This window comes from Chlamydomonas reinhardtii, chromosome 16, assembly GCF_000002595.2.
Source record: "Chlamydomonas reinhardtii strain CC-503 cw92 mt+ chromosome 16, whole genome shotgun sequence".
NCBI lineage: Eukaryota > Viridiplantae > Chlorophyta > Chlorophyceae > Chlamydomonadales > Chlamydomonadaceae > Chlamydomonas > Chlamydomonas reinhardtii.
The window spans coordinates 2166362-2177189 of NC_057019.1; the positions used below are offsets into that span (position 1 = coordinate 2166362).

Here is a 10828-nt window from a genome sequence, read left to right on the forward strand (position 1 = left end):
CTCGCAAGGCGGCTGCTGCTGCTGGCGTGACTGCGGCTGCAGGTGCGGCGGTGGCGGCGGCTGCGGAGTTGTATCTGCCGCCGGTGCTGTGCCCGCGCCACTTCAACCTGGCGGAGTGCTTCCCTCGCTGGTGTGAACTGCGGCGGGTCGCCATCGTGTCAGACGCCTACCTCGCCTGCGGCAGTAGCAGAGGCACTGGCAGCAGCGGCACCGGTGGCGGCAGTAGCAACGGTAGCGGCGGCTTGATAAAGGCGGAGGCGTGGAGCTGGCTGCTACGCAGTCTAGGCGCCACGCCCTTCCTGCGCCTGCAGCGGCGACTGGTGCTGCTGTGGCCCAGAGGCGTGCCGCCGCCGCCAGTGCTACAGCCGCCGCCGCCGTCAGCAGCTGCGGCTACAGCCGGCGGTGCCGGTGGCAGCGACGCGGCGGCGGGCAGTAGTGTGGGTGCTGACCAGCAGCTGGGTACGGCGGCAGCGGCGGCGGCTGTGGGAGGTAGCGGCAAGCCGAAGGGAGCGCTGGCGGTGGCGGCGGCGGCCCTGGGTGCAGACGCACTGCTGTCGCTGGATGCATCGGGTGGCGGCGGCGGCGCCGGCAAGCGCGCGGCCGGCGGCGGCAGAGGCAGTGGCAGTGGCAGCGGTGTGGGAGGCGGCTCGTCACTATGGAGTATGACGGCGGGCGCGGTGGTGGCGATGGCTTGGGAGGAGTCGCCGTGGGGCCGCCAGCAGTCACAGCAGCAGCAGCAGCAGCAGCAGCAGCCGGAAGAGGGTGCAGGCGAGGAGGTTGTGCTTGGGGCGGATACGGAGGAAGCGGAGGCGGCCAACGGCCGGGACGGCGGGTACCCGGCCATCGCCGCCGCTGCCGCCGAGGCTGCCGACTGGAGTGGGGATGCGCCTATGACGGGGGCTGCCGGAACTGCAGTGTCCGCCGCCCGGCTGCAGCCGCCGCCGCGGGGCCGTGTGTTGGCAGTGCAGGACGTGTGGTGCCCGGCCTTGGAGGACCTGCTGTCAGTCATACTGTCGCCGGGTGCGGCCGAGGAGGAGGCGGCGGCGGAGGAGGTGGAGCGCCGGAGCCGCGCGGCGCAGCAGAGCAAGAGCGGTGCCGGGGCAACAGGCGGCAAAGACGATGATGCGGAGGAGGACAAGGTGGAGGGAGGAGGAGGCGGCGGAGGCAAGCCGGCAGCAACAGCAGTAGGGGAGAAGGAGGCGGGCGGGGACATGTGGGGCCTGCAAGGCCTGCTGGCCGGCGGGGCGGCGGCGGAGCTGTCATCCGGACTGCCGCCCAGCTTGCGCCTAGCCATGGGGCTGGGCCTCGGGAACGAGTCTGCGGCAGCAGGCGAATCGCATGGTAGCGCATCTGGCGGCAGCGGCGCAGCAGCAGCAGCCGCTGCCGCGGCGGCCCTGACGGGCGGGATGGCGGCGGCGGCGGCGGCGGCGGCGGGGCCGCCGCCGCTGCGGCTCAGTGAGGAGCAGGTGCGGCTGCTGGCGCGGGTGGCGTGGGCACTGCAGGCGCTGTGGGAGGAGGGCGAGGGGTGGGAGTGCGGGAGGTACGGCGAGGAGGGCGTGCGGCTGGCGGCGCCGCCGGTGGTGGTGCGGGAGGAGGAGGCGGTGGAGGCGGTGGAAGCGGCGGCGGCGGCGGCCGCCGCCGCGGCGGCGGCTCCGGCGGCGGCTGGCGGCGCGGCCGCCCTTGCGGCAGCGAGTGCGGTGCTGGTTGCGGCAGCGGCCAAGGCCGCCAGTCGTGGCCCTGTTCCGGCGTCCCTGTGGGATTCAGGCTTTGGAGCGGCAGCAGTCGGTGGCGTCATCGGCGGCGGCGGTGTGCCGCAGCAGCAGCTGCCGAGCAGCTCCTTCTTGATGCTGCTCAGGCGCCGGCGGTGAGTGGGCCGCGGGCGGGTTCCTCAGTACGGATGTTGACGCTCTGCTCATTGGCATGTGCTGTGATAGGTGTTGCGTACATCACGTGACGCTTGATGACTGACCTCGCTACACCGACGTGTGTATGTATGTGTGCGTGTACCGTATGTGTGTGTGTGTGTGGATGTGTGCGGGTGGCTGCTGCAGGTGGCTCCCCACGGCTGCGGGCACGGCGGTGACGGCGGCGGAGGCGCTGCCACGACTGCCGCGGCTGTTGGAGCTGTTCGGTGAGTGACACCCACTGAGTGCGACCGCTCCCCCGGGCACTGCTGGTCTCTACTGCTGCTGTCGCGGTACAGCACGTGCTGCACGTTCCTAGCTACCAGTAGTTCCTCCATCCTCGCACATATCCCCATCAAAGCTGATTTGTTTAGACCCGCCTAATCTGAGCCCTGAGCCGGGATCTGAGCCCTGAAGATAGGCAGCCGCTGTCACTGCCTGCGCGCGCACACACACTTGCACACACCAGATGGTGTCAACCCTCTGCACGCTTGTGCTGCCGTACCTAATATTCCACACCCCACAGGCCCCTCCAGCCCGCTGGCGCTGCTGGCGGACGTGCCCGGCTGCGGCCTGGTGCCCGGCACCCCCCTGCTGTGCGCGCTGGGGCTGCCGCGAGACGTCAGCCCGCACCTCGTGCTACAGCTGATGAGCCGCCTGGCACACACGGCGGCGGCGGCGGCTGTAGCTGAGACTGGAGCTGGAGGCGACGGAGGCAGAGGTGGCGCGGCAGGAGCAGCTGCTGCTACAGCCGCGGTCATGGCGGGCAGCAGTAGCAGCAGCGCGGCCAGAGGCGATGGCAAGCAGCGGCGGGAGAAGGAGGCGGCTGCGGCTACAGCCGCAGCCGGCGGCGGCGGCAGTAGCAGTGCCACTGCTGCCGCTGCTGCCGCTGCTGCAACTGCTGCTGGTGCGGTGATGACGGGCCTGCCGCTGTGTCTGGACCCCGGCAGTCCACTGCGGCTGTACCGCTACCTAGCGGCGGCGGCCGAGCGCGACCAGGCCGTGTGGGAGCAGGTGTGCGCCGCATTCACAAGCCAGCCGCTGCTGTGGCTGCCAGGTGCGTGTTGTGTCCTGTATGTGTGTCGGTGTTTGTGTGTGCTGCTTGCGGGTGTGTGGAAATCTGCTGGGCATCCACGCGGGATCGAAGCATATCGATCGGAGGCGGGCAGCTGCTGCTGCCGCCCACCTGCCTCACCGGCCTCATGCCGCCCGCAACTGTAACAGTAACTGGGATCTGCGAAGCTATGCTGCACCTATTTGCTGCCCCCCACAGATTCGCCAGAGTCGCTCTCCACCACCGCGGCCCCAGACGGCTTCGGCGGCTTTGGCGGCGGCGGCGGCGGCTGGGGCGGCTTCGGCGGCGGCAGTAGCCGGTCCGGCCTGCCGCACCGTGCCGCGCTACAGCCGGTGCCGGGCCGCTTCTACCGGGCAGGTGACCAAGTGGTGCTGTCCGACCCCACCGGTGTGCTGGAGCAGCTGGCAGTAGCAGCTGTAGCAGCAGCGGCGGCAGTAGCAGCGGGAGCGCCGGCGGCAGTAGCAGGGGCGGCGGCGGTGGGGCCGGCAGGGCCCAGCGGCAGGCCGCCGCCGGCTGCTGGCAGGAGGCTGCTGGCAGCGGAGGTGGCGGCGGCGCTGCCACGAGTGCTGGATGTGCATTACAAGGAGTTTCCCGAGGTGGGCACACACTTGGGTATGGCGCGTGTGTAGCAGTGGTGTGTCACCGTGATGCAGCAGTGTGTAGCAGTGGTGAGGGTACCAGTATGCCGTAACATTCATGCTCTTCGGCACTGCAGCACCCGATCTCCCTGTCCTTCACTGCTTCGAAGGTGCTGAACTTCTTCATAAGTCTGGAGGAGCTCAAGACCCCTGACAGGCCGTCGCGGCATGGAGGCGGCGGCGGCCGGCGGCCGGCCTGGGACCAGCCGCTGCCGCTGGTGCCTCGCGGCCCCTCGCCTGACCAGCTAGTGGCGGCGTTGAAGGCCATTCCCGTGCTGGAGCAGCAGCAGCAGCAGCAGCAGGTGGCGGCGGGGCAGCCCAGCGACCGCGCGTTTAAGCAGGTGCGTGGATGCGGCATGAACTTTATTATGGGTGACTGGTGAGGCAAGCAGTTGTTATTATGGGTGACTGGTGGAGTCACAATGACGGATGGCTGCCCACATCACGTGTTGTCACCTCTCCTCAGCGCCAGGGCCCTTCAATCTTTCACCCCTGCTGTATTTCCATCTGCATGCCCGCCTGCCCGCCTGCCCGCCTGCCCGCCTGCCCGCCTGCCTCTCACACGCGCTGGCGGCTCCTGCCCCTGCCCCTGCCCCTGCCCCTGCCCCTGCCCCTGCTCCCCTAGGTTGGCGCCATTCTGCGCCTCTGGTCTGAGGGCCTGTCGGAGGGCGGGTCACTGCCCCTGGCCGGCGCAGCGGCCCGGCGCCTGACGTTCCTGCTGCCGCCGCTGCCCGTGTTTCCATGCCGCACCCGCCCCAGCAGCGTCAGTGCTGCTGGCGGCGGGGCTAAGACTGCTGGTGGCGGTGCTGGTGGTGCTAATGCTGGTGGTGGCGGCGGCGCCTGGCGCTGGGTGTCGGCTCGTGAGGGGCTGCTGGAGGGCGACGACCCAGAACTGGTGGAGAGGTTCGCAGGGGCGGCACCAGGTGGGGCGTGTGTGTGTGTGTGTGTGTGTGTGTGTGCGTGTGTGTGTGTGTGTGTGCGTGTGTGTGTGTGTGTGTGTGTGTTTGTGTGTGTGTGTGTGTGTGTTTGTGTGTGTGTGTGTGCGTGTGTGTGTGTGTGTGTGTGTGCGTGTGTGTGTGTATGTGTGTAGTAATGTTGGGCGGGAGGTTGCCGCTGTGTGTTTTGTGTCTGGTTCGGTAATTGTGGGTAGCTGGGGGTTTGAGGAATGCATACGGCCCACCAGGGCTGAGCAGGGGTGTCGTTGGGGAGTGCCGCGGAATGGAGTTACCAAAGCTCTTGTCGACCCACCCATCCACCCGCAAACCCATCCAACCCACATGCTGCTGCCGGGGCTCGCCCAAGCGCTACCCTCTCACTCTCAGACAAAAGCAAGGCGCCTGCTGCTCGCCCTGTTCGCTTGCCCCGCGCAGACTTGTACATTCTGGACCCGGCCTTTGGACGCGCGCCACCCGGAGTTGCGGCGGCGTCAGGTGGTGCGGGCGGTGGTGCGGGCGGTGGCGGTGGCGGTGGCGGTGGCGGTGGCAGTGGCGGCAGCCCTCTGGGGCCGCTGCTGCGGCTGCTGGGTGTGCCGCGGCTGTCGGAGTGTGTGGTGGAGGCGCCGCAGTACGAGGGATTGCACGCGGGTGGGTGCACGTGCGCGGTGGGAGAGGCAGTGGCGGGGAGTGGTAGTGCCGAACCGTAGTGGTGGTGAAAGTGCATCGAGCTACACACACGTTTGTGTGTGTACCAGGTGCCTTGCTCTGCGTGTTCATTGTCTGTGCCGAGTGCTGCGTTGTTGGACGCCAGCACCACCGCCGATTCCCCCCCTGGACTGCCCCTTCACTTGCTGCCGCCCCCCGCCCCTCCATCCTTCCCCCAGGCTGGGCTGTGGAGCGGCTCATTCGCATCAGCCTGCAGTTCGTGCAGCGATACCTGCTGCACAAGTGGGTGGTGGGGTGTGGCGGGGGCGCATTGGGGTCTCCAGAGAAAGGGAGAGAGAAAGATAGAGGGTGGTGGTGCACACACACACACACACATACGCACCCACACACTCGTAACCACACACTGTGCAGTACACGGGATGTTGACTTACCCTCGTGGCCCCCGCCCGCCACGCCACGCCCCCATCCAGGCGTCCTGAGCTGTACGAGTCAGTGCGGGAGGCGGTGGCGGAGCGGCTGCCGCGGCTCAAGGTGGTGGTCGTGGACAAGAACAGCCTGAAGGTGAGGGTGCTCGGTGCAGCAGGGTGGCAGGCAGAGCCACGGGCAGAGCAGGGTGGAGTAGCGGTGGAGTTTACCTGCTGTTCAATGACGACAGAAACAATAAGAGACGGGGCGCTCTGGGTCTGTGTGTGGGAGCTTGCGTGGATGCGCGGCTTGGATGTGTGCGTTGCGATTCGAGTCCGTTTAGAGGGGCCGTGTCGCATGCACACCGCTACAAGGACGGCGGTGGAGGGGAAAGGACTGCGCTGCATCGCCTCTCGCCTGCCACCTCTCACCTTGCCAACTGTCATGCCTGCCCCGTACGTCCCTTGCCCCGCCCCGCCCCAGCACACAATGCCCTGCCAGGTCAATCAGGTTTGGTTTAGTTTGGGCTGGTATTTACAACCCACCCCACCCCCGCATCAGGTCGTGCACACGCTGCACCACCCCGACGGCCGCCCGCCCCTGACAGCCCCCCAGCCCCAGCCCCGAGCCGCCGTGCTACAGCTCCGCCAGCAACCCCAGCCGCCACAGCCCCGGGGCCAGGGCGGCGCCAAGCCGGCTGCTGCTGCTGCTACTGCCACCGCTACTGCCGCCGCGGCGGTTGTGACTCCGTGGCTGTTCGTGGACGATGTGCGGAACTACCCGCGTATCAGCGACGAGCTATGCAGGCTGTTCACGTGCGCGGCGGCGGCAGCGGGAGGGGGCGGAGCGGCGGGAGCAGCAGGTGTGGGGGCGGCGGCGGCGGCGGCGGCGGCTCAGCGGCAGCTGGACAGGGGGCTGGCGGACTTTTTGCGCACACTCATCCTCACACACGAAGCGGTGGGTGGACCGCAGTTGGGCGGGTGGGCGGGCTGGCTTGCAGCCACCCTGTCACGGCTGCTGCTGAAGCCGTTGTGTGCGGGGGTGCGCTACAGTGTTCACAGCCGTGGGCGCACATGCCGGGTGGCATTGCTGCGTGACGTTGGGCGGAAGTTGAGACCGTGCCATCTCACCCCGCACGCCCTTCCTCCTCCGCACCCACACCCACAGGACCAAGACCCGGAGCGGGACGCCAAACGCGAGGCGGCGGAGGCGTTTGCGGCGGACTCGGGCTGCCCGCCGCTGCCCGAGGGAGAGCCCGAGTGGGAGGTGAGGCGGGGTGGTGTATAATTGTTGAGGGAAGACTTTGGGGCTTGCATGTGATACGCTTGGTGCACGTGCTAGGCAGGGGCCGACACGGGGTGCCGCATATGTGTGCAAACGTTTGTTGCCTGCTTGCGGCTGCGTGTGTGCTGCGTGCGTGTATGTAGGTTCCGCTTGGCATCCTCCAGCAGTCGCAGCAGCCCGACCCGTTGCCGGCGGCGGCGGCGGCGGCCGACAGCGGCGGCGAATCGCAGCCACCTCCTCAGCTGCTTGACCTGCCGGACCACGACCCAGATGAACTGCTGCTGGCGGCAAACGTCAAGCCCTTTGCCCGCCGCCAGCAGCAGCAGGCGGAGCCGTCGCCGCTGCAACAGCAGCAGCACCAGCAGCACCAGCACCAGCAGCAGGCAGGTGGATGGTACCAACCCAACACAGGCCCGGGTGGCCCCGGCGGCGGCAGTGGCGGCCGGCCCCAGCATGACAGTGTGCTGTCGGCGGCGGCGGCGGCGGCCGGCATGGCGCTGGGCCTTGGCCCCGGTGGCGGCGGCGGCGGCGGCGGCGGTGATAGCTGGCCGCCGCTTGGTGGGGCGTACGGTGGCGGCGGCAGCGGCGGCCCGGTGGTAACAGCAGACAGTGGCGGCACCCACTACTTGCCGGCATCAGACACCGCGGCAGGTGCGGCAAACACGCCGTCGCCGCCGCAGCAGCCTCCACAGCAGCTGCAGCCGCGGCAGGGCGGCATGCTACCGCCAGCGCCAGTGCAGCAGCCGCCCTTGCTGCCGGTGCACCAGCAGACGGGTGGCGTCGGCCTTGCTACGCCTGCTCCTGCACCTGCTCCTGCTCCTGCTCCTGCCGGCTTCATACCCGGTGGTGCCTACAACCCACTAGCAGCCATGCAGCAGCACCAGCAGCAGCACCAACAGCCTCCAACGCAGTTCGAAGCCGACAGGGCTCCGTCATCAGCGAGCGCGTTGGGCTCGTTCGGACCGGCGGCAGCAGGGCCCCCCGAACCTGCAACCGCGCTGCCGCCGCCGCCGGCTGCCCCTGCTGCTGCTGTGGGCCATCCGCCGCCGGCGCCGGCTGCCCCGCTGCCGCCCAACTTCGCATCGCTGCCGCCGCACATGCAGCTTATGTTCATGCGGCCGCAACAGCAGCCACAGCAACAGCAACAGCCGCAGCCGCAACAGGTGCAGCTGCAGCTGCAACAGGCCCCGCCACAGCCTCCGCTGCAGCCGCCGCCGCCGCCACACCTGCTGCCGCCGCCGCCACACCCCGTCATCATGAGTGGCGCGCTGACAGTGCCGCCGCCGGGCCCCATGCCGCTGCCCCACCTCATGCCTGGTGGCCCGCACACGCACGCGCAGCTCCCATCGGGCTTGCAGCAACCTCCGGGCTTCCCACCGCAGCCGCAACAACCGCCGCTGCACGCGCCAGTGCAACAGCAGCCGCGGCCGTTCCCGGGAGACGGTGTTGGCGGCGGTGGGGCTGGCGGCGGCGCTGGTGACAGCAGCAGGCCTCCCCGGCGCGGCGGCGGACTGGGGCGCCTGATGCAGCTGCAGCATCAGGACCACCAGGAGGCCGCAGCAGGTGGCGGCGGCGGGTACGGCAACAGCAGTGGGGAAGGCACGTGGGGAGGCGGCGGCGTGCCGCCGTACGGAGCACTCGGCGGCGGCGGCGGCGCCCGCCGGCGCCGTACGGCGCTGCCACCGGATCAGTTGTACGGCGAGGTGCAGGCCTCGGCGGTGGTTGGCGGTGGCGGTTGGCCGTCGCCGGGTCGCGGTGCGCCAGTGCTGCTGCCGGTACCTCCTGTGGGGGCCGCCGGCGGCGGTGGTGCGTTCGCGATGGATGTTGCGCTGGGGGCGCCGGACGGCAGTGCTGGGGCCGCGTCGCCCGTGCAGTGGGTGAGGCCTGGGAGGGTGATGGGGCTCATTTCTCCAATCGACACGGTTGCTGCTCTCCCGGCAGTCAGAACCACCATGTTATGTGTCTTCTCCCCCTTCGCTCCTACTATTATCCTTACACACATATGAACACACACACACACACACACACACACACACATCCAACAGGTCTGCCTGCCTGACCTGCTCACGTCGGACCAGCACCCCCACCAGCCCGGCACCGACTCCACCGCCGCCGCCGCCGCCACAGCCGCGCAGCTGCTCGCCAGCGCCGAGGCCACCGCGCGCGCGCTGCTTGACGCCGAGCGGCTCAGCATCGGCCTTGCCAGCCCTGGCAGCGGCATGGGTGCGGGTGCGGCGGACGGCATGGCTGACGAGGGTGGTGGCGGCGCAGCGGCCGCTGCCGCGGCGGCGGCGGGCAACGGCGTGGGCGCCTGGGGCGCGGCGGAGGCTCGGTCGCGGTGGGCCGAAGCGCTGGTGTTTGAGCTGCTGCTGCGGGACGCAGGAGTGGTGGCGGAGGGCTGGGCGGTGGAGTGGGTCAGCGCGCGGCCCGAGATGCGCACCGCGCCCTTTGACATACTCATGACGCGACGTGAGTGCTGGCGTAACGAATAATGAGTTGCGTGGATAAAATTGGGAATGCCTGGGTGCGGCGGTTGAGGTGGCGGCGTCCGGATCCCGGGTTCACCTGCCTTCGCTGGGACCCTATGTACCCCAGCCGCACCCACACCCACACGTGTATTTGCCCTGCCCGCCGCCCACCGCCCCCGTTCCCCGCTCGCGACCCCGCAGCTAGCCCCGAGGCGCCTGGTCTGGTGGAGGCGGTGTTTGTGGAGGTCAAGAGCAGCAGCCGGGCGGGCGGCGACAAGCGCGGCTTCGAGATGAGCGCGCAGGAGCTGGCCAAGGCGCAGCAGGAGGGAGCCAGGTGGGCTGCGTGTGGGGCGGGCCGCGCGTGCGTGAAGGTTGTATGCGTGCGTTCGTTTGCCCACTCGCTAGTCGCCCCTGCCCTTATGCTGTGTCCGTCGCTTCACGGCGCCAAGCACACCAGTTTACTGACCACACACCACAATGCCTGATGTCCGGTGGAATCCCCCCCCCCCCGCAGCTACATCATTTTCCGAGTGCTGGGCATCGGCGCGCCGGGCGGTGGCGGCAGTGGCGGCAGTAGCGGCAGTAGCAGCACTACCGGTGTGGCGGGTCTGGAGCTGCAGGTGCTGACGGACCCGTGGGGCATGGCCCTGCGCAAGGAGCTGCAGCTGTGTGTGCTCACGCCGCAAGCCTGATAGCTCGGCCGGCCCAGGCGGGCCGGGGCGGGCCGGGCCGGGGCGGGCCGGGGCTAGCTGTCGTCGTCGGCGGCGGTGGCTGCCCCCACCTGCTGTGGCAGTGCTGCGCCGCCGGACTGTCTTAGCTCGGGACGGATAATGTGTTGTTGAGCTTGGCGGAAGGACGGCTTAGATTGCCACTTTGTTTGTGGGCTCGCGGCCCTCATAGCCTGGCGGGATACGTTTTACGGACGCTTCATTCGCAGACAGGCGGCATTTACAGTAGGCAGTAGCCAGATTGATGTTTACTCTTGCACCTGGTTGCACCTGCCAGCCTGGAGCCTCTGCTGGCAAGTCACCATGGCGGCTTTGCTCTTTGAGGCTTTTAGCAGTTGTGAGGCGCAAGCAAGGCATCGTGTAAAGTCACGACGCTCCTTACGTCCCTATCGCGTCGGGGTCCATCGTCCGGAGCATGCCGGAATGCCGTACGCAGCCCTACGGTAATCGCACGCCAGAGCAGTTGTGCCTGTTGCGACCTCGCAGGCCCGCCCGCCCCCCACACCACGCCCGTGCACATGCTTCTGCTTCTGCATTGGTATGCACCTGCCCGCCTGGCCCCCTCCTCAGCTCGGGATCGGCTGTGCGGGTGGCATGCAATGGCCAGGGGAGGGCCTCCTCAGGCCGGCGCTGCCCGGGCCCCAGGTAGGCCTCTCGGCCTTGCACCAAGCCAGCCAGCCCCCAGCCCCCCATTAGTTGCATCTTATACGGCTCCCGCGCGCGTT

The 10828-nt window shown here is 69.0% G+C and overlaps 1 protein-coding gene across 1 annotated transcript in view; it reads left to right on the plus strand.

The window, feature by feature from the left end:
- The window catches only part of CHLRE_16g658200v5 (uncharacterized protein), a 30545-nt gene extending 20066 nt beyond the window's left edge, over positions 1-10479 (plus strand). The window contains exons 34-48 of the mRNA XM_043070935.1: positions 1-1864; positions 2052-2131; positions 2431-2961; positions 3178-3575; positions 3728-3958; positions 4243-4540; positions 4988-5200; positions 5437-5500; positions 5689-5779; positions 6185-6580; positions 6791-6889; positions 7051-8784; positions 8953-9376; positions 9577-9709; positions 9890-10479. The exon at positions 1-1864 is cut by the window's left edge and continues 1330 nt beyond it. Of these exons, the coding sequence (XP_042915577.1) occupies positions 1-1864; positions 2052-2131; positions 2431-2961; positions 3178-3575; positions 3728-3958; positions 4243-4540; positions 4988-5200; positions 5437-5500; positions 5689-5779; positions 6185-6580; positions 6791-6889; positions 7051-8784; positions 8953-9376; positions 9577-9709; positions 9890-10067 (6734 nt within the window). The 3' untranslated portion in view covers positions 10068-10479. The remainder of the gene's footprint in view (positions 1865-2051; positions 2132-2430; positions 2962-3177; positions 3576-3727; positions 3959-4242; positions 4541-4987; positions 5201-5436; positions 5501-5688; positions 5780-6184; positions 6581-6790; positions 6890-7050; positions 8785-8952; positions 9377-9576; positions 9710-9889) is intronic.
- The last annotated feature ends 349 nt before the right edge of the window (positions 10480-10828 follow it).